The following is a 19,968-nucleotide window of genomic DNA, read 5'->3' on the forward strand; positions in this document are numbered from 1 at the left end:
CATTTCTTTTTTGTTTGTTTGTTTTTGTTTTTGGTTTTTCTCCGGTACCGGGAACCGAACTCACGACCTTGCGCTTGCCAGGCAGGCGCTTTTGCCGCTGAGCTAAATCCCCAGCCCCAAGGCCTCTTAAGTATGGGCCAGTTATGACACTTCTACACTCATCACCACTTTTGGGGAAGCTGCCATTACAAATTGGACCCTCACTTTGGAATCATTAATTTGGAAGAAAATTGGCATCTCTGAACCAAGGAAACAGCAAAAGTACCTCCCCAACAAGGAAGAGCACAAGGATTTATTCAATGCTGGAAGCAGGAGAAGTGTCCAGCATGAGGCAACTAGCCTTTCCCACTTTCTTAGCCCCACCTCTGTTTCCCGGGAAACCCTCCTCCTCCCCGAAGGTTGGTACATGGGTCTGGGGGCTGCGCTAGACTTCCCTGTGAGGGGCCCAAGGTGGGGAAAAGAGACACAATGGACCTGCAGAGTTAGGGGAATTCAGAGAACTTGTTTTGACAGAAACTGAAACTCCTCCTCTTGCTGACGCTGTATTTGGCCATCTGCACCTGCTGTCCCCCTCCCAGAGTCCAGCTGGAAGGGGTCCCTCCCCACCTCTGTTCCCAACCCAAACAGGGCTCAGAACTCCTCAGCACAATATAATAACTGGCTCCACCAAATGCTTCCCTGCCCCCAACAGCATCTTGCAGTATAGTTCAGTCTAACTTTCAACTCACTATGTAGCCCAGGCTGGCCTCAAACTCACAGCAATCCTCCTGCCTCAGCCTCCCAAGTGCTAGGATTGCAGGCATGCGCCACCATGCCTGGCTGTCAAAGGCTTTCCAAACCCTAACTCATTAGATCACCCCCCATCCCACTTTACACAGGAGGGACATTGACACAGAAATATGGAACAGCTGGTCCAAGATCACACATTGGGGGGGCAGGGTTGAAGGTGAAACCAGGCTCTCAGTGGGTAACTTTGGGCCCCAAGTGACATTACCACCCCTCACCCAAGCCAGCTATCACCTTAAGTCGCCTTACTTCCTAGTGCTAGGCCTGATCTTAGGGCTAGGCCAGCACAAGCAGGAATCATCTGGAACCCAGGAAAGCCTAGGACTAGGCAGAGATTACAGGTATCAGTCAGGGGCTGTACCCTTCCTTAGGGCCACAGAGGTCAGCACAAACCTTACTCCCACCCACACCCACCTCCACACAGCACGTTTCTTTTCTCCCTGAGCCGAAGAGGTGCCTGCAGAGGAGAAATGCACTTGTGTAGCCACATGCAAACAATAGGCCCTGCCAAATTCACTCGGATACAAGACGCCAGAACAATAACCCCACAGCAGAGGGTGACTGCATGCAGTGAGCAGACTGTCCTTGCCATCAACCAGGGAAGACCAAAGGCTGGACAAGATGCGAGGCTGTGTAAACTCCGGAACCTCCCCACTTCCTTCCCAGCCTTTGCCCAGGTAGGAGGGACAGGGTATGACTAATGCTCTAACCTATTTTTCTTCAGCCTCCCTCCTGCTGCCTGGGGGAAGTCCTTCCTCCCCAGGTTACCTAAAATGTAACTAATATTTGTCAGATTTATGTTGCAAAGCAAAACACGAGACTCTGGATTCTGTTTCTAAAGAGAAAGGGCCCTCCCATTCGCTTTAGGAGCCACGGAACCGCCTACTCCCCAGGTTACCACTTGCCTGCCTGACAGGAGAGTCACAGCAAGTTCTGCTAAGGACAGAAAAGGAAGCATGGTGTCTAAAAACAAACCACCCAAATGTGGGTAAACATAACATCAGGAGAAGAGGCGGCCTTGTCTGCTCCCCACTGCCCTCCTGTGCAGTGGGAACCCGGCCCCACTGAAGAACAAGAAACCTGGAAAAAGGTCCCCACCCACCTGCCAAGCAGCTATGGTATGACCTGGTCTGTAGCCCCAACTACTCCATCAGTACTACAGAGCCTGGTCCCTGAGACTGCTCCTCCACTCAAGGAGTCCTGTGGCACAGATGAAAAACAGAAGGAGGCAGGGCAAGAGAGGTCAAAGGAAGCTCGTGTATAGGAAAACAGCCCACGGGAATCTTCTCCTTCTGTGGCCTGGTTCAACCTCACACACTGGTGTTCTCACACTGGCTATGTGACCTAGATACAAAGAATAGGGTGTGGGCTCTCTCTTGAGGCATCAGCTTCCCCACTTATAAAATAGTCAATCCAGGTATGGTGGCACACACCTGTTATCTCAGCAGTTGGGAAGCTAAGGCAGGAGGACCGACATTGCACATTTTAGGCCAGGATGGGCTACAATAATAGGTTCAAAGCCAGCCTGAACTACATTGCAAGACCCTGTCTCAAAAAGCGGCGGGGCGTGGTGGCGCACGCCTGTAATCCCAGCAGTCGGGAGGCTGAGGCAGGAGGATCATTGTGAGGTTGAGACCAGCCTGGGCTACAAAGTGAGCTCAAGCCCAGCCTGAACTGCATAGCGAGAGCCTGTCTCAAAAAGACCAAAAAAAAAAAAAAAAGCGGGGCGGGGGTGGTGGGCTGGGAATGTAGCTCAGTGCAAAGGCCCTGGGTTCAATCCTAGTACCACAAACAAAACCAAGTAAAACAAAACAAAACAAACCTGATCTAAGATCCATTTTTCCCAGTGCTGATGGCTGCCCATATTCTGAGACCAACAGGCCCAGAAGAGTGGACCTAGCTAATGTTCCTGGGCCCTACGGGCGTTACATGCACAGCACCAACTGTTCCCCTGTGGTCCATGCAGACACATTCATGTGGTATCCACTTTGCCCCCAGACCAGCACCAGAGCCATGGCCAAGGCCAAAGGTTTCTGTTGAGTCAAAGCCATATGGAGGGGAAGAGCAAGAGAGGAAGAGAAGCAGACTCATGTTTCCAGGAGGAGGTTACCCGAGCATAGCAAGTGCAGGGTGGGCCACAGGGTACCTCTAAGACCCAGGCTCCCACCTCCATCCATCCAAGCCTTCCTCATGCTCATGAATCCCCAAGAGGTGGTGGTGGGACACAACTGGATCCAAGCAATGGATACTGGTTCACACAGGGGACAGCTAGGCCCAGAAAGAAAGGACACAGTGGAATGGTGGCTCATGCCTGTCATCCTAGTTACTTCGGAGTCAGAGGCAGGAGGACTGCTTGAGGCCATGAGTGTGAGATCAGTTGGGCAGCACAGCAAGATCTAGAAGAGACAGGCAGACAGACAGACAGACAAGAGACAGACAGGAAGGGGCAAGGGAGGAAGAAAGAGAAGAAAGGAAAGGAAAGGAAAGGAAAGGAAAGGAAAGGAAGGAAGGAAGGAAGGAAGGAAGGAAGGAAGGAAGGAAGGGGAAGGAAGGAAGAGGAAGAAAGGAATGAAAGAGGGAAAGAAGAGGAAGGAAGGAAGAGAGGAAGGAAGGAAGGAAGGAAGGAGGAAGGAAGAGGAAGGAAGGAAGAAAGGAATGAAAGAAGGAAGAGGAAGGAAGGAAGGAAGAGAGGAAGGAAGGAAGGAATAAAAGAAAGAAGAAGAAGGAAGGAATGGAAGGAAGAGGAAGGGAGGAAGGAAGGAAGGAAGGGAGGAAGGAAGGGAGGAAGAGAAAAAGAGAAAGGGGAGACAGAGACAGACGAGAGAAAGACAGACACATGCCCAACTCTGCCACTCGTGACTTTGAGCACGTCATTTCCCTTTCCTGTGTGTATGTGGTGGTGGGGGGGTAGTGCTAGGGATCCAACCCATAGCCTTGCAAATGCTAGGCAAGCGCTCAACCACTGAGCTATATACCTCAGGCCCTGCTCTTCTGAGCCTCATTCTTCTCCTCTGACTCACGGGATAATGATCTAAATTTTGCTGGTGAGCATAAAGCACGCAGTTGAATGCTTGGCACACAGTAGGTTTTGGGGAAACATACAATGCCCCTAATTTTTGCAACCCATTCAGCGCCATCGCTTAGTCAGTGCTCCTTCCACTACTCAACGCCTGGCAGGACAATCAGCGCCTGCACCAGAGCCTAAGGTAACTGCCATCTGTCTCTGTAAAGGCTAGGCTGGAAAGATGGGGACACAGGAGGCCTGGGGGCAAAGTCCCCTTCCCAAGCGCATGTATTATGTACTCTGCACCAGGGAAACCTCTAGATGAGGCCTAGAGACCAGGGGCCACGTACTTCTGGGAGAGGGCATGAGACTTCTGAGGTTTTACAGAGCAAAGCTGAGGGCAGCCGAGTCAGGGGAAACATGTAGCCATAGTGCTGATAAGGAAAGGCCTTCAACCTGCTGCGGTCAGCTCTTCCTGTAAGAGTGGCCCCTTACTGGAAGGCTCCAATGGAGGGGGGGCCCGGGGCATTTGGAGAAAATAGCCAGCTAGACACACATGCACAGATACTGCCTCTCCACAGGGTTACTGCGCACGCCAGATCCTCACTGGCCTCCAGGTCTGCCTGTGACTACCCACGACTCAGATGCACAGTTCTACCAGCAGCCTGAGGTCTCGTCACCAGAACTAGCACCTCCATCTGTTCTTTCTCTGCCTTCCTTTTAACCAAGATGCCTCCAAAGAGTTCTTTTTCTCCACAACACCCCAGGGAGAATACCAACCACAGGGGCAGGACAGTCGGGAGTTTTTCTATCCCAAGGGAACCCTTGTTTGAATTCATTCTGCTTGGTGGGGAGGGGACCACTCACCCCACCCCTAAAACATCTGTAGCTGGTGGCACTACAGCATCCAGGCTTTACCAACGCTATTGTTCTACTACAGTGGTGGCAAATGCTGCAGGGGGCTGTTGTATTACTGACTGCTCTAAAAGGTTTATCATCACTGTTCTGTTGTGTCAGGCCAGAAAGAGATTTAGCAAAGTCAAGTCATAAAACTAATGGGTGATTCTTTTTTCTTTTTGAGATAGGGTCTTACTAAATACTCTAGGCTGGCCTCAAACTTGCTATGCAGCCCAGGCTGGCCTTGACTTTCAATCCTCCTGCCTTAGCCTCCCAAGTGCTGGAATTACAGGCATGTACCACCATGCCTGACTTAACAGTAGGGTCTTTTAACCCCACTTTACAGCTAAGGAAATCAGCTCAGGAAAAAACAGCAGCTTTCCCAAGGTCACACACCAAGAGTCAGAGACACTGCAAGGAGTCCAGTGCACCAGCAGACAACTGGATGGGGTAGACAAAAAAGAAAAACATACCCAGAAGGAACTTGAAAAGGATTCCTTGAGAACGCCATTTATCTCACAGACGGGGAAATGGAGGCCAAGTGCCACACAGCAGTTACGAGTCAGAGTCAGAACTAGAAGCTACTTCTGACTCCCAGTTCAAAGCCCCTATGGGGTACTTTACCTTGGCGGACAGCAGAGCCAACGAAAGGAACAGGCCACACTCCCAGTTTCCCTTTCACACCAACACGGGACCTGAAGACTACTTGTTGGGTCACAGATTCCAAACCAGAAGGGCCTCAAAGATCTAGCTCAGAATGGCTAGCAGATGGTATTAAGAAATTATTAATTCTGTTAGTACAATAATAGCATTTTCAGTATGTTTTTAAAAGAGGGGATGTATCTGCCAGAGAAATGTACAGAAATCTTTATGAATGAAATGATCCCATGTCAGGGTTTTGCTTTAAAATAGTCTTGTTTCAGGGGAGTGAGAGCGGGTGGAGCAGTGAGAAAATGTTAGCTATGTGTTAACTATTCTGAAGCTGGATGATGGACACATAAGGGAATCAGTATTTTCTCTCTTTTCTGCATGAAAAATCTGTATAGAAAACTATAATAGACATTTGTAAATATCTACTTCTCTCTCTCTCTCTCTCTCTCTCTCTCTCTCTCTCTCACACACACACACACACACACACACACACACACACACAACACGGGGGGTTGGAGGGTGAATATAGAGACTCACCCCCAGACACACCACGAGAGGGTTTGAGTACAAACCCAGGTGACAAACATCCCAGAATGACACAGTGTGCTGTGGCTGAGAGCATGAGCCTCAGACTAATCTAATCTAACCCAGACTCCAAATCTCAACTCTATCATATACTATCTGTGCATGACCCCGGGCCAACTCACTCTCTAGCTTGGAGCTTCCTATCTGACAAATGGAAGCAATAATAGTCCCTAAGCTTACCAGTTTGGGGGAGAATTTACAGGGTTTCTTGCAATGGCAGAAGAGCAATCTGTCCCTAAGCACATTATTCTCTTGCATCACTACCACTGCTGTCCTTATTACTCACACCACCACACTGTCTCATGACCCAGAACTAGAGACTGGATACTAATTTAAGGCTGGAGCCTGAAGACCCTAAGACATCAGCTGACTCTGCCTCAACCAAGACGCAGGGGTTACTCCTGACAACCAGAACACAGCTCAGGGGCAGCCCTAGGCCCCTGAGGGCTGAGGCAGAGACTCACCTACAGCCCGGAATAGACAGGCGCCGTCCTCCTTCATCTGCTTGATGATGAAGCCTTTCTTGTCCCGTAGGGCCTTTTCAAACCAATGTTCCTGCTGGAGGGAAGAGGTGGGATCAGCAACTGGGAAGGTCCGTACCCCTCCCCAGTGTCCTGCCTTCAGGGCTCCTGGTGGGGCCAATGACTAGCAGAGAGAGGACACGGGACAGGGTAAAGTTCTTGGTCCGTCTTGACCACTCCGTGCACATGGAGTAGGACTCTTTTCTTTTAGGGAAAGTCTTGATCCCAGAAGGAGCCCTTCTGCCTTCTGACTCCTGCTGACCTTGCAGCTCCTAGTCCATGTAGTCAGGGGCCCAGACCTGGCAAGTACCTGGGCAGAGAATTTGGCTCTACTTCCCGGAGTTTCACTCAGGAGAGATGCTGAAGATGGAGTGACTGGTAACAGTCTAGATCCTGAGCCCAATATGTAGCTGGGCAAATATAAAATGCACTGTACAAGGTATGATCTCATCTGTGACTGAAAACATTTAACATATATATACACATTTATGTTTACAAATATGTACATACACAAACACATATGCAGGCAAAACTGGGAAGCCTAAACCACAAGACATTATCCCTAAGTGTTGGTGTCACACGTGACTTTCCTTTACCATCCTTCTTTACAAAGCTATGCAATCCCTTGTCTCAAATCCCAAAAACCCAAAGAAGATTTGATCATCAAAAATCTTAGAGGAAAAATCAACAGAAAATCCGAAGTCTGTGTGTATGTGCGTGTGTGCACGTGTGTATATGTGGGGGAGGGCACTGGGCACGGAATATAGGGACTTCGCACTGAGCTACATCCCTAACCCTTTTTATCTTACTTTGTAAAATTCTGCAACAGTCTTGTTAAATTGCTAAATTGCCCTGGCTAAGCTCAAACTTTTGATGCTCCTGCCCCTGCCTCCCAAAGTGCTGGGGCTATAGGTATGTGACCATTCCTGGCTCAGTCTTTATCTGACTCATTTTGTATCACAACCTGACCAGAACTGACATGTACCCAGGTATCCCATTTGGGGGCGAATACTCAAAAATTTCCACGCAGAAACAGTCAGGTGTTTGACCAGGAGCTGCTGCCCTAGACCTTGCCCGAGCATTATATAATACAAAGTACAAACACAAGTCAACTTTTCTAAATTCTCCATGTTTTCTAAATTCCAAAGCATATTTGACCCCAAAGACTCAAATTAAATGAACCCGTGCAAATATATACTTTGGGATTTTAAAAAATTAACGACCACGTACCACTTAAAACACATTTTCCATTTCAAAGCAAAACAGAGCAGAAGCAGACCTTTCCCAGGCGCCTTGCGCCCTCTGCTGGCCACCAGAATCAGCCAGCCTATTTCAGCAACAGGGCTACAAACTATACTATATGATCCCAAATCTGCTCTTAGGGATACCACTCTATCCAGGGAAATTGTAAGATCCAATGCTGATCTTTATAAGATCTAATGCTGGGGTCTCACTTCTCTTCAAGGCCATTTGTCCCCAGCTCAGGGAAGGAGTGGAACCCATTCCCCAGGGAAACCAAAGGAGAGAAATCTTTGCAAGGGTGGTAATCATAAAGCTTGGAAGTAGCCAAACCAAGCGTGGCGTGGTGGCACACGCCTGTAATCCCAGCACTCAGGAGGCTGGCGCAGGACTGTTGTGAGGTCAAAGCCAGCCTGAACTACACAATGAAACTGTCTCAAAGCCAAACAAAAGTTTGGAGGTCAGAAATTCTAGGTTCCCACCCCAGCTGTTACTGCCTGGTGCGTGATTTCAGGTGAACTGCTAAACTCACCAAGCCTCAGTTTCCTATCCAACAAGAGGTATGCGGTCTAATTGACAGAGTTGTAGATGTAGACTACTTGTGTACAGAGACAAGTAGTTTTAGTATTCAAAGCACCTTTGTTAATACCATATATTGGTGAGGCAGTCACCAACCACAGAAAGGGAGAGACCAGCATAGAAAGAGGTGAGGTATGACTGACAGACTCTCAAAAGGCCCTGAGTGGCTAGACAGGAGGGGACGAAGGACAAGAGAATCCACAGTCAGCTCTATCACCAAGCCCCACAGCCCAGGAAGGTGTGACTCAATTTCTAGAGATGACCAAGGCACCTGGAAGCGGTTAATGGGCTTCCATGGGTAGCACCAACACTCCCGCTTGGGTACAACATTCCAGGAGTCCAGATGCCCCTCCTACCCTGGAGACTGTGGACTGGCACACCCAGCCAGGGGTGACCTAAAGGTAAGCTCCAACTGTATTCATAGCCCCAGACCTGACACAAGGAAGAGTTGCAGAAAAGGAAGGGAAGACAACAACCTCCTGCCCTCGTTCCTGGGAAAGAAAGAAAGACAAACATGTAAACGAAGAGGTGGCAAAGAGGGCATGGCATATGGCACAAGCCTGTGACTGCAACAACTAGCGAGGATGAGGAAGTCACAAGTTCAAGGACAGCCTGGGCAACTTGGAAGAGTCTGTCTCAAAATAAAGGAAAAGACAAAAAGGGCTGGAGATATAGCCCAGCGCCAGAGTGCTTGCCTAGCATGCTCAAGGACCCAGGTTCAATCCCCAGTACCACAAAAAATAAAATAAAAATAGAGGAGAGGGGCTCCCACTTACTCATCTAACTCACAAACTGCTAAGGGAGGGGCAGGGAAATGAAATGACCACAAACACCATGTACAGGGCAGCAAGAGAGGCCAACACAGGGTGTTGCGACCCAGAGGAACAGACTTGACCCGGTCATTAAGACTGGCACCTGAGCAAAAGACTCAGACACTAAGACCTCGAGTAATGTTTGTTAACTGGATGAGAGAAATGAAGTCACCTCTGTGCCAGGCGTGGTGACGCTCGTCTATAATCCCAACACTTGGGGACTGAGGAAGGAGGATCACACAAATTTGAGGCCAGCATGGGCCACGCAACGAACTCAAGACCAGTCTGAACTACACAGCGAGGCCCTGTCTCAAAAAGCAAAAATCACGCGAAACAAAAAAGAAATGAAGTCACTTCTGCCACAAAGTACACCAGTGATGCTTAGAGCCTGACATGTTCACCAGAGCCAAGGCCTAAATAGGACCAGGCATGGAAGCAGGGAAAGGCCAGGAAGAAAGATGAGCTTCTATTAACTGAATGTTTGCTGCACACCAGATGCCAGAGGCAAAGGATGACCTACCTCATTTAGTTGTCTTTACCACAGCCCAAGTGGCGGGAAACAGTATCCTCACTTTATAAAGGCATGTGAAGCTGAGATTTAGGCATGAGCAAAATCTAATGTAGAGATAAGAGAGGAAGCCCCATGAACCACAGCAGAGGCAGGCCTGGCAGCTGGTCCTGGGAAAATCTGGATGTGTCCCTAAAACTGAAGGATACCTGAGTACGCTCCCTGCAAAAGGAGGATTTGTGTCCTACAGCTGCCACACTGACATCTAGGCCTGGATCTAGAGGCTAGACCACCAGCTACCCACCAGCCTCAGCGCCAACGGCCTGAAGAACTTGGGCTCTGGTGCCTCTCTCCCTTTGGGAAGAAAATGCTGTTTAGTAAGTGCTGGTGGGAGTAGGGCTGGAGGGTTCCCAGCCGTAGGCAAATTTACGCTACATCACTGCGCTGATCTGAGGTCAAGCCCAGGCTCTGAACTTTCCAGTTCCTCCCTATTTCTAAGCCTTCACAGAAAGTTTGCACAAAGCTCTCTGATACCAAGGTATCACAGGAGCCAAGGCAAGACGACAACCTAATGGTCTACAGGTCCAAGTAAAGTTGCTGTGGAACTCAACTGACTAAGGTCCACCAATTGTTAGCCACTTGATGAACTGCTGTGAGCCGGTTTTCCAATCTGTAATGGGGTAACAAGCCTCTCAGTAACAGGGCTACTGGCCAGACTTGAATACAGTATTATAGAACTTTGCCTATTAAGACACTATGCAATGAGTTCCTTTCCCCTCCCTTATCAGTAGTAGACTAATGACCACCCAAAGATACCAGACTTCAATCCCTGGAACCTGTAAATAGTACCTTAAAATGAGAAGGCACCCTATGTTTGTAGACATGACTCAGTTAAATACCTTGAATGGAGAAGTTACCTTGGAGTATCAGGTAAGGTTGTGAACCAATCATGAGTTACCTTGTAAGACAGAGACACAGACTGCCTAGCTAGAAGAGGAGACCATATACACCGCGGACAAAATGATGTAAAGAGGCAGAGATTGGACTGATGTGGCCACGGACATGGAATGGTGGCAGTCATCAAAAGCTAGAAAAGCACTGGATTCTCCTCAGGGCCTCTGCAGGAAATGTGGTCCTCCCAACACCTTGATTTTGACCCAGTGAAATTGATTTTGGATTTCTGGCCACCAGAACCACGATTGAATACAATCCATTGTTTTAAAGCACCCAGTTCACCCTTGCTGTAACAGCTCTGGAAATGAATATAAACCCCTTGCAGCACTCATCAGTGTCTGAGCTCTGGGACCTCATGACTCAGACAATACGGCAGGGCTCCCATTCTGTACAATCCGCCCTCCTAGCATTCCCTCAGGGAAGGGGTTAGAATTAAGGCAGCAGGGGCGTGGAAGCCCTTCTCCCAGCCTGGGAAGCTGCTGACCCAGCCTGTGGGTGAATGAACTGCCACTGAAGAGGAAGGGGGGCAGGGGAAGATGGCAGCAGCAGTGGACAGATGTCTTCCTAGAGCCCATGGCCAAGAAGTGTTTAGTATTCTAGGCCTTACAGCTCTGTCCCAGCAACCCTGCTGCCAAGACCACCCCCTCCTCCACAATACCCAGGAACACTGGCTTGGCTCCATGGGCAAAACACAGACAACTTATCCAATGAGACACTGGCACACTGCTCCCTAAGGATGAAAAGAAGCCCTCTGGGCAGAAGAAAGGGAGAAGAGCAAGGCCCTGATCTAGTACTGAGCCACTAGGGGGATTAAAAACCCAAGATCCTACTATTCAACAATTAAAAAAAAAAATGAAGAAGTACTGATACACGCTACATCATGATGTGAACACATTATTCTAACTAAAAGAAGCCAAGTCAAAGGACTGCTTATTATATGATGCCACTTATGTCTATAATAGAAGACCCTACCGAGATAGAAAAGTAGAGTAGTGGGATGGAAGGGGCTGAAAGGGAATGAGGCAATTAGGAGATGACAGCTAAAAGATGCAGTTTCTTTTTGGGATGAGGAAAACATTCTAAAATTGACTATGGTAATGAATGCACAATTCTACTGCTATACTAAAAGCCACTGATTTGTATGCTTTAAATCTGTGAATAGAAAGCCAGGCATAGCTGGCCGTGGTGGCACATGCCTGTAATCCCAGCACTCGGGAGGCAGAGGCAGGAGGATTGCTGTGAGTTCAAGGCCAGCCTGGGCTATGTAGTGACTCCAGCCCAGCATACACTACATAGTGAGACAACGTCTCAAAAAAATTAAATAAATAAAAAATAAAAACAAACAGAAAGCTGGGCATGGTGGCGCATGCCTATAATCCCAGCACTCAGGAGGCTGAGGCAGGAACATCACGGAGAGCTCCAGACCAACCTGGGTTACAAGGCCAGCCTGAACTACACAGCAAGACCTTGTCTCAAAAACCAACAACAACAACAAAAAACTGGTCCAGAGACCTTCCCTGTGAGGAACAGTATTCTGCCTGGTATCTGTGTGTACACTGGAATTGCAGGAAGCATCATCACTGTGGGGTTATAAAATGGGGTAACTGCATCAAATGTATATATCTGTTTAGTAAATTTCACTTTAATAAAGTACTGTGCAACCACAAAAAAAGTCATAGAACATCCTTGAAAAGGTAACAAATTTCCAAAAGCCAGCACGTCCCACTTAAAACTTTCACTCAGCGCTGCCACGTGTAATGGCGCATGCCTGTAACGAATTCAAGGCCAGCCTCCTGAACAACACGACAAGACCCTGCCTCAAAACAAACAAGCAAAACTTTCATGCAGGGTAAGGAGGAAGTAGTGAATTAGACTGTAACTTGCTTTATTTATTTATTTTTGGTACCAGGAATCAAACTCAGGACCTTGCACTTGCCAGGCAGGTGCTTTTGCCGCTGAGCTGTAGTATCCCCAGCCCTTGTAACTTGCTTTAGAAAAATGAGCCCAGACCTCTTTCCTCACCACCACCCGTTTTATGGACAGAGAAAACAAAGACCCAGAAAAGGAAATTGCTAGACGACCACATAAATGCTTAGTGCAGGCCGGGGGTGGTGGTGCACACCTGAAATCTCAGCACTTGACAGGCTGAGGCAGGAGGTTAGTTCAAGGCCAGCCTGGGCTACATAGTGAGTTGAAGTCCAGCCTGACCTACATAGCAAGGCACTGTCTCAAAAAAACCCCACAAAAAACAATAACAAAAAGCTTAGTACAGAAATAGGGCACAAATCTATGTTGCCTAGGCAAGGATCACCCCCACCTCCCTGCTAGCTAGCTACTCAATTCCAGATGGTGTAAAAAGAGCTCAAGGAATTGGCAGATTCCTAGATACCAAATGACGGGTTCTTATGGGTGGACAAAGGCTCCTAGGGAAAACCAAGATGGGCCAGGGACAAACTACCTGTTCTGGACAAGAGGAAGAACCAGCCAAGGTCCAAGGTGGGCAAAGTCAGGTACCACTCAATAATCCTAGACAGGGATGGGTTTCCGGTGAAAAAAACACAGCTGAAAAGGGGAGTATTTTACCTACAGCCATAAAACAGCTCAGCAGGAGACACTGACATTTTGAACTCAAGCCTGGCCAGTTCCAAAGTCCAAACTGTTCTGCATTCAACTCTCCACACTTTCCAACAGGCTCTCCAAGGCAATCCTGCCGAGCTTATTCACCACGGCACAGCTAGCCACTGTGCCACGAAAACTGCCACCCATCAAGCCTGCATGGGTCACTCGGCCTGCCTGCTAAGCCTGCCTGGATGGCTGCGAGGGAAGAGACTGAGAAGGAATGGAAGAAACCCAGTTCCTCCTCAAAAGACACGCACCCCAATGGAAGGGTTGCTGGCAGACCACACGGCAAGCTTCCGGTCATGGTCCACCCGGAGGCTTGAGCCTCGGTCCGGGCGCCATGGGCTCTAGCGAGAGGAAGCAGAAGGCCGAAGTTGGCCCCGTGGGAAAGCACACGGGGGTGGGGGGGGGGGGGGGGCGGCAGAGGCCCAGGTGGTGGAGCACTGTACCAGCTGATGCATGCACGCATGCGTGCCAGGCCACTGCAGAGCCGGGTGCTGTGTGGGGGCGCTGTGCGCGGTGGTCCTGTGCGTGGAGACGCTGTGCGTAGCACCAATGTGCATACTGCGGCGCTGTGCTTGGCGGTCCCGCAGCTGGCGGTGGCGCTCAACTCGGCGTCGTCGCCGAAGGGCAGCTTGGAAGCGATGCTGTGGCGCACGGATGGCAGTGGTGGCCAGCCCCGGACTGGAATTAAGAAGAGGCCACCGGGCAAACTCAAGTTCCTGGAGCTGCAGGCCGTGGTGGAAGAGCTGAAAAGGTATCTTGCATAGGAGCTCGGGCAGGAGGCCCAGCTGAGCCTTTCTGTTCCTAGTGCTACAGGGGCGTCTGTGATGGGACATGGCCACACTTCAGTCACAGCCCTGAAGCCATGGTCTCTGGAACCCCAGAAAGGAGCGCTTGCATGAGGCAGCCCCAGCAGCAAGGCTCACTAAACTGTTTGGATTTAGTTTAACAAAAGGTGAAATGAAGCCAGGCGTGGTGGCCTGCACTGGCCTATAATCCCAGCACTTGGGAGGCTGAGGCAGGAGGATTGTTGTGAGTTTGAGACCAACCTGGGCTACAAAGTGAGCTCAAGGCCAGCTTGAACTGCACAGCGAGACCCTGTCTCAAAAAGACCAAAAAAAAAAAAAAAAAAAAAAAAAGTGAAACGGAAAAAAAAAAAGACACTCACCATTCAATGTCACCTCCAGTGCCAGAGGGCTTTAGGCTGAGTTCCCTAAAATTCCAAAGCTAAACAGCACCTTACCAGCCTGTTACCTGAGTATCAAGGTTATTGAGGCACACAAAGCACAGCAGAACCTATTCTGCTTCACACAGCGAAGCATGACCGGCCCAGAGATGGAACCCGCTCTGTGGATGATGCCAAGTCCAGGCTCTTCCACCACTTCAGCATGCACGCATGCCCCCTTCTCAAAGAGCTGTTTTCCCGAGCTCAGGATTCCTACAACCCATCTTTCTCAGAGTAGACTCACCAAGGTGGCCATGTCTGGGAAAAGAGAGCCTCCCCAGCACCCAGACCCCAGAGAAGCAGAAAGAGTCCTAAAGAGAGTAGGGATACATTTGCAGAACTGGGACCAGATTTAATCATCCAGACTGCCGTTCAGTATCTCCCTCTCCCCAAGGGATCCAACTGGCTTCCAGACTATACCCTTGGTAGTCATGCAGGTGGTAGATACCTGAAACCTCAGCACTCAGGAGGCTGAGGCAGGAGGAACCCTGCAAGTTTAAGGCCAGCCTGGGCTAGACAGTGAATTCAAGGCCATCCTGAACTATGTAGCAAGACCTTGTCTCAAAAAAAATAATAAATAAAAAACCTTGGTGACACTTTGAGACCAAGATTTGGGTGACAGGAACCATCTCCCCTCCTCTCATTCCCAAAAGGTCCCAAGTTGGGCCAGGTGACGCAGGGAGAGGAGAGTGAGGCAGGGAGAGGAGGACCACCTTCTTCCTCCTTTTCTTCCCAAGAAGTGGATACTCTCTCCCCCGTAACTGGAAGGTTTCATGAGCCCACAGTGTCTTTAAGAAGAAGAATGCTTACCAAAAGGAATTCCAAGCCTAGATTATTTCCTCAGCCCCTGGAAGCACAGCTGAACAACGTCAGAAATCTTTCCCAGAGTCAGAGAGGTGGCCTTAAACTTCATGGCCCCAGGACCTGACCTTTCTCCAGAAAGTTGGGGGATCGTCCTAGCTCTGACTTGAGCGGGGCTCAGGTTAAGGAGTCCTAACCTGACCTGAAGAGCACCCAGACCCTTCTGTCCAGCCACACTGAAGATGACCTCATATCATGTCCTCTGGCAGGTGAGAAAGTAGTAGTTGTGGTAGGAAAAGAGCCTCATGCTCAGACTCCATAGGAATCTATGGAGTTTTCCTAACAGAAAGGATCTCTTGTCCCTAAGGGACCACAGAAGAGGCCCACACTCTTTTCCTCAGAATCTCAACCTACTCATGTCCCGCAGAGTGAGAATCTGGCAAAATCCCCAAAGCAGGAAACTTTATGTACCTAACAGGCCCCTATGACTGAGGTATATGTATATTGTCTAAAGTGAGATGACAGTACGTTCAGAGCAGATTCAGGTCTCAGATCTTAAGGTAGGCATCAGATCCTGACACATCTAAAATTCAAATGCTTGTGAGGGAAGGACCTCAAGACCCTGTTCCTGAGGGACCCTACATCCATGTCACAAGGGAAGAGTGTCAGGGCTCAGTTTTGGTGGTGAGTCATCCTGTCGATAAGGAGCACCTCAAGTTCTTTGAGGAAGTTCAGACCTCATCTACAGAGATGCAGTCATGGAGGTATATATGGATCTCTTGTCCCTAAGGGAAACCTCAAGTGTCCTTAGCAGAGTGGGTCTCAACACTTAAAAGGTAGGGGTGGACCTACAAGGAGGCCTCAGACCTCACCCATATAACTGTACACTGCCCACGTTCCAAGGAGTGGTGTTCCCAAGGAACGGTTCTGTGTTCCTGACAAGAAGTCCTTGAAGGGCAAGAAGAGGCCCTCCAGCCTCCATTACAGAGAAAAAGATGAGATGTTCATCCCCAAGGTACATTTTAGATCTTGTAATTGAGGTAAAAGGGTCTCACATTATTGTACAGGAAGGGGATCTCGGACTCCCAAGAACACTCAGACACCAGTCCCTCAAAAGGTTTCCTAAAGAACTCATCTTGCAAAGAACCTTTGCAATGGGGTATCAGGCCCCCAAAGAGGCCTCAGACCCAGTCTCTAAAAGCCCCAGTCCATAACCCTAACCCTAACTCTTAGGCCGCAGTATACAAAGCTGTGAGTCCCATTCTCCTGAACAGAAAGGAAAAAAAGGCTCAAGATCTTGTTGAGAATTGAAGAGTCAAGAACGCCTCACTCAGAAGTTTAAAATCCTGGACAAAGGTGAGACCTTTGCCTCCAAGGTGGGACGTCTGAGGCTACTGATAAGAAACACAGACCCCTGTCATGCACAAAGATGATTTTTTTTTTGTTTGTTTTTGTTTTTGGTCTTTTTGAGACAGGGTCTCACTATGTAGTTCAAGCTGGCCTTGAGCTCACTTTGTAGCCCAGGCTGGTCTCGAACTCTCATCGATCCTCCTGCCTCAGCCTCCCCAGTGCTGTGATTACAGGCATGCGCCACCACACTCGGCCCAGAAGATGATTATCAAGTACCCAGGTAATCTCTAGTCCCTGAGTACTGGTTTTGACACTTGTCCCCAAGGGGGAGATAATCTTATCTCCCCAAAAGACAGCTTCTATCCCTGGAGGGAAGCTCAGGAAACTCTCCTCTCTAAAGCATGTGTGAGAAACCCTCAATTCTAAGAGGGAGTGTCAGGCCCCTGAAGGCAGGCTTGAGAACTCTGAGGCTGCACTGCTGAGTGGTCCTGTCATCCTGCAGAAGAGAGCAGGGTCACCCTATATATGCAGAATATCTTCGACTCCTAGAAGGGTTTGGGTTCTTTGGGGATGCTCAGGGCCCATCGCTGAAGTCACCACCTTGAGTTCCCTGGAAAGGAAATCTTAGGACTCTTACTCCTGAAAAAAAGAGCAAAAGAGCTCTCAAGCCACTGAAGACATACCTAAGTCCCTCGGAGAGACCTGAGACTCTCGAGATCTCCCACTCAGGAAGGGCTCCATCCTGCCTGTGCCACCAGGGGAATTCCAAGTTTTTATATATGAGGTCTCGGCCCTAAAAGAGGCCTCAGACTCCATCTTTAAGCCTATCACTTTATCTAGAACCTCTAATCCCAAGTTTTGGGTGAAAGAAAACAAGGTGTGTAATGCCTCTCCCACCGGAGATCATCAGCCCCCAGAACAGGGCCTAAGTCCCTTGGTGCAAACAGCATTTGTGGGGTCCCTCCTTAGCCTGGAGGGGGGGTTCCCATTTGTCATACCTGCCAAATCATTACTTTCCTGCCCTTACCTGCTCGACAGTCGCAGGGTCCATGGCCTCAATGCGTGCCGCAGCTGCTTCGTATTCATCTTCACTGTTGTAGCCTGCACCGACCTCCTCACGCTCTGGGCTGGCCCCGCCAACTGCACCAACTCCGGGAGCTTGGCGCCTCCGCTTACTATGCCCCGGACCGGAGCAGCAGCCGCCCACACCCACGGCACCTCCCACGCCCACCACCACGCCCGCCGCGCCCACCCCCGCCGCCGCTCCACCCAGCGCGTCGCCAGGACCGCCGCCGGGACCACCGGGGCCCCCGCAAGGAGGAGGAGAGGCCTGCTGTGACCGAGGGCCTGCCACTGCTCCAGGCGGCACAGCCAGGGCCCAGCGGTGAAGAGCGCCCGGCGGCCCTGGTAGCGGGCCCTGGGGTGGTGGTGAAGCTCGGGGACGGGCCCCTACGACGCCCGAGTCACGATCGCGCTCTCCCCCGCCCACGCCCGTGCCGCCGCCGCCCACGCCCACACCCCCGCCGCGCCGTGGCGCTGGGGGCAGAGGCCCGGGCGGTGGTGGCTCGTTGGTGGGGTCGGCATCGGGAGGCGGCGGCTTCTTCTTTGGGAGAATAGTCATGGCGGCACTGCCGAGCGCCCCCCAGCAAACCCGTCGCTAGGCACGCCGGGAGAGAACCCGGATGGGGGGGGGGGTTCTAGGAGTGCGCGAAGCACGACGGGAACAGCGAGACCCGGATAAAGGAATCGCAGCACCGGTTCTAGAACTCTCGGACGTATGCAGGTTCCACCCGGAGGAAGAGCCAGATGTAAAGTCCAATATGAAGGCACCGCAAGTTTGTCGTAGGCTTCTCTGTAAGTCCAGCAAGTTTATTGGTATCTCATTCCAGCCTTCTGCTTCAATGGAAACAGAACCAAAACAAGCACCTCTTCGCTCCGCCCCTTCGCAGGTTCTGAACTACCGGGTGGGGCCCCAGGGCGCTGCGCAAGCGCGCCAGGGCACAGCCCCGCCCCTCGCTCGGAAGTACGTGGGCAAAATCCCCGCCGCCGCCACAACAATTGCGAACAACAGCCAATCGAAGAAATTGTGTAGGTTTCCGATGACGCCCACAGGCCAATCAGAGGCGAGCGCTCGCCCTTACGTGCCCTCCGTCTCAAATATCACAGTCGGCGCTCTAGTTCCCAGTCTTTCTTCTCCGTCTTGTTCTGTTCTTCACTTCTCTGGCTGAGGTTCAGACTCGCGAGTGTGGGTAGAGCGAAAATACAGCGTAGCCTGTCTTGCGCACGGTTAGGACGCTTTTCCTCCGGGCTCCCAACTTGAACGCAGTCAACCGGACTGACTGGAAAATAGCAACACTCCCAAAGCGTTGCATTCACCTGCAGCGTCAGTTCCGGTCCCACCCACCGGCAAATACCCTTCCGCTGGACAGGCGGGCACTGCTTCACCCTGGCAACTAGCTGGGTTCTGCGATAGTTGGTTAAAAGATGCCGTCATTCAAATCAGACGGGCCAATCCTGGGACAGGTGCTCGCCGTGGGGAAAGTGGGAGTTTGGGAAACAGGCACGCCTTCTCTGGCACCTCCACCCTCTCGTCCTCGAGTTGACCTGCTACCCCTATGGGTACAGCGCAGGCGCAGCACAACCTTTTTAATTTTTTTTTAAAACCGAGTTTGCTTAGGTCGAGCGATCTTTTATTCTGTCACCAGGTTGGCAAGATCCTTGCTGTTGAACGGCGGGAGCATTACTAACTGATCTGAGTTTTGCCTTTCTTGTCTGAGTGATCTTTGGCAAGTCATTTAATACCCATTCCATCCTCATTTTGTGCTACTCTGTAAAATGGCAATAATACAAATGTGAAGATCAGGGATTAATGGCCGTAAATAGCTTGGTGCTATGCATGGCATAGGAAGTGCTCAATAAATTAGTCTGCATAGTGGTGCAATGGAAGGAACCCCGGCTTTGGAGTCAGGAAAACCTCATTTCCAGGCACAGATGGAACCTTATTACCTTGTGCGAATAATTGTGTACCTTTTGAAATTACCCATGTGTAAAAAGGCTCCTGTCTGTCCATATTCTCTCAGGGGATTGTTATAGAGTTCTGATGAGCTTGGAAACAAAGAAAGCACTTCGAGAGGAGAGGTGAGGGCTTCCTGCCATTCTTTGGCTCCACGCCATACACCAGGTTGACTGAAAAAGGCCATTAGAAAGTATTTGAATGCTGCCTGATCGTCTCCCTTCAGATGCTTCAAACTGGAAGTGATCCTCATGCCTCAGCCTCCCAAAAGCCGGCCTTACAGGTGTGCTCTGCCACGCCCAGCTTTGATGCTCCCACTAACAGTGAACAGCATCCCCAGCTATCCATGGCCTAAACCAGAAACCTGGGAGCCAGCCTTGACTGCTCTCTCTTCTCCGACTTCCACAAGCTTGTCAGTCTC

The 19,968-nt window shown here is 50.2% G+C and overlaps 1 protein-coding gene across 4 annotated transcripts in view; it reads right to left on the minus strand.

Annotated features, from left to right (window-relative positions):
* Window positions 1-18,933, minus strand: part of Otud5 (OTU deubiquitinase 5) — a 32,393-nt gene extending 13,460 nt beyond the window's left edge. For 2 of the 4 annotated variants that reach the window (XM_005411293.2, XM_005411292.2), the window contains exons 1-2: window positions 17,562-18,929; window positions 6,388-6,481 (exon numbers count right to left, since the gene is read on the minus strand). In XM_005411293.2, coding sequence (XP_005411350.1) covers window positions 6,388-6,481; window positions 17,562-18,155 — 688 coding nt within the window. In that variant the 5' untranslated portion in view covers window positions 18,156-18,929. Of the gene's footprint in view, window positions 1-6,387; window positions 6,482-17,561 lie in introns of all 4 variants that reach the window. The other 2 variants (XM_013508153.1, XM_013508154.1) reach the window with 2 other exon arrangements.
* Window positions 18,934-19,968: the final 1,035 nt, after the last annotated feature.

Source organism: Chinchilla lanigera, unplaced genomic scaffold, assembly GCF_000276665.1.
Source record: "Chinchilla lanigera isolate Chin_1 unplaced genomic scaffold, ChiLan1.0 scaffold00142, whole genome shotgun sequence".
NCBI classification, from domain to species: Eukaryota; Metazoa; Chordata; class Mammalia; order Rodentia; family Chinchillidae; genus Chinchilla; species Chinchilla lanigera.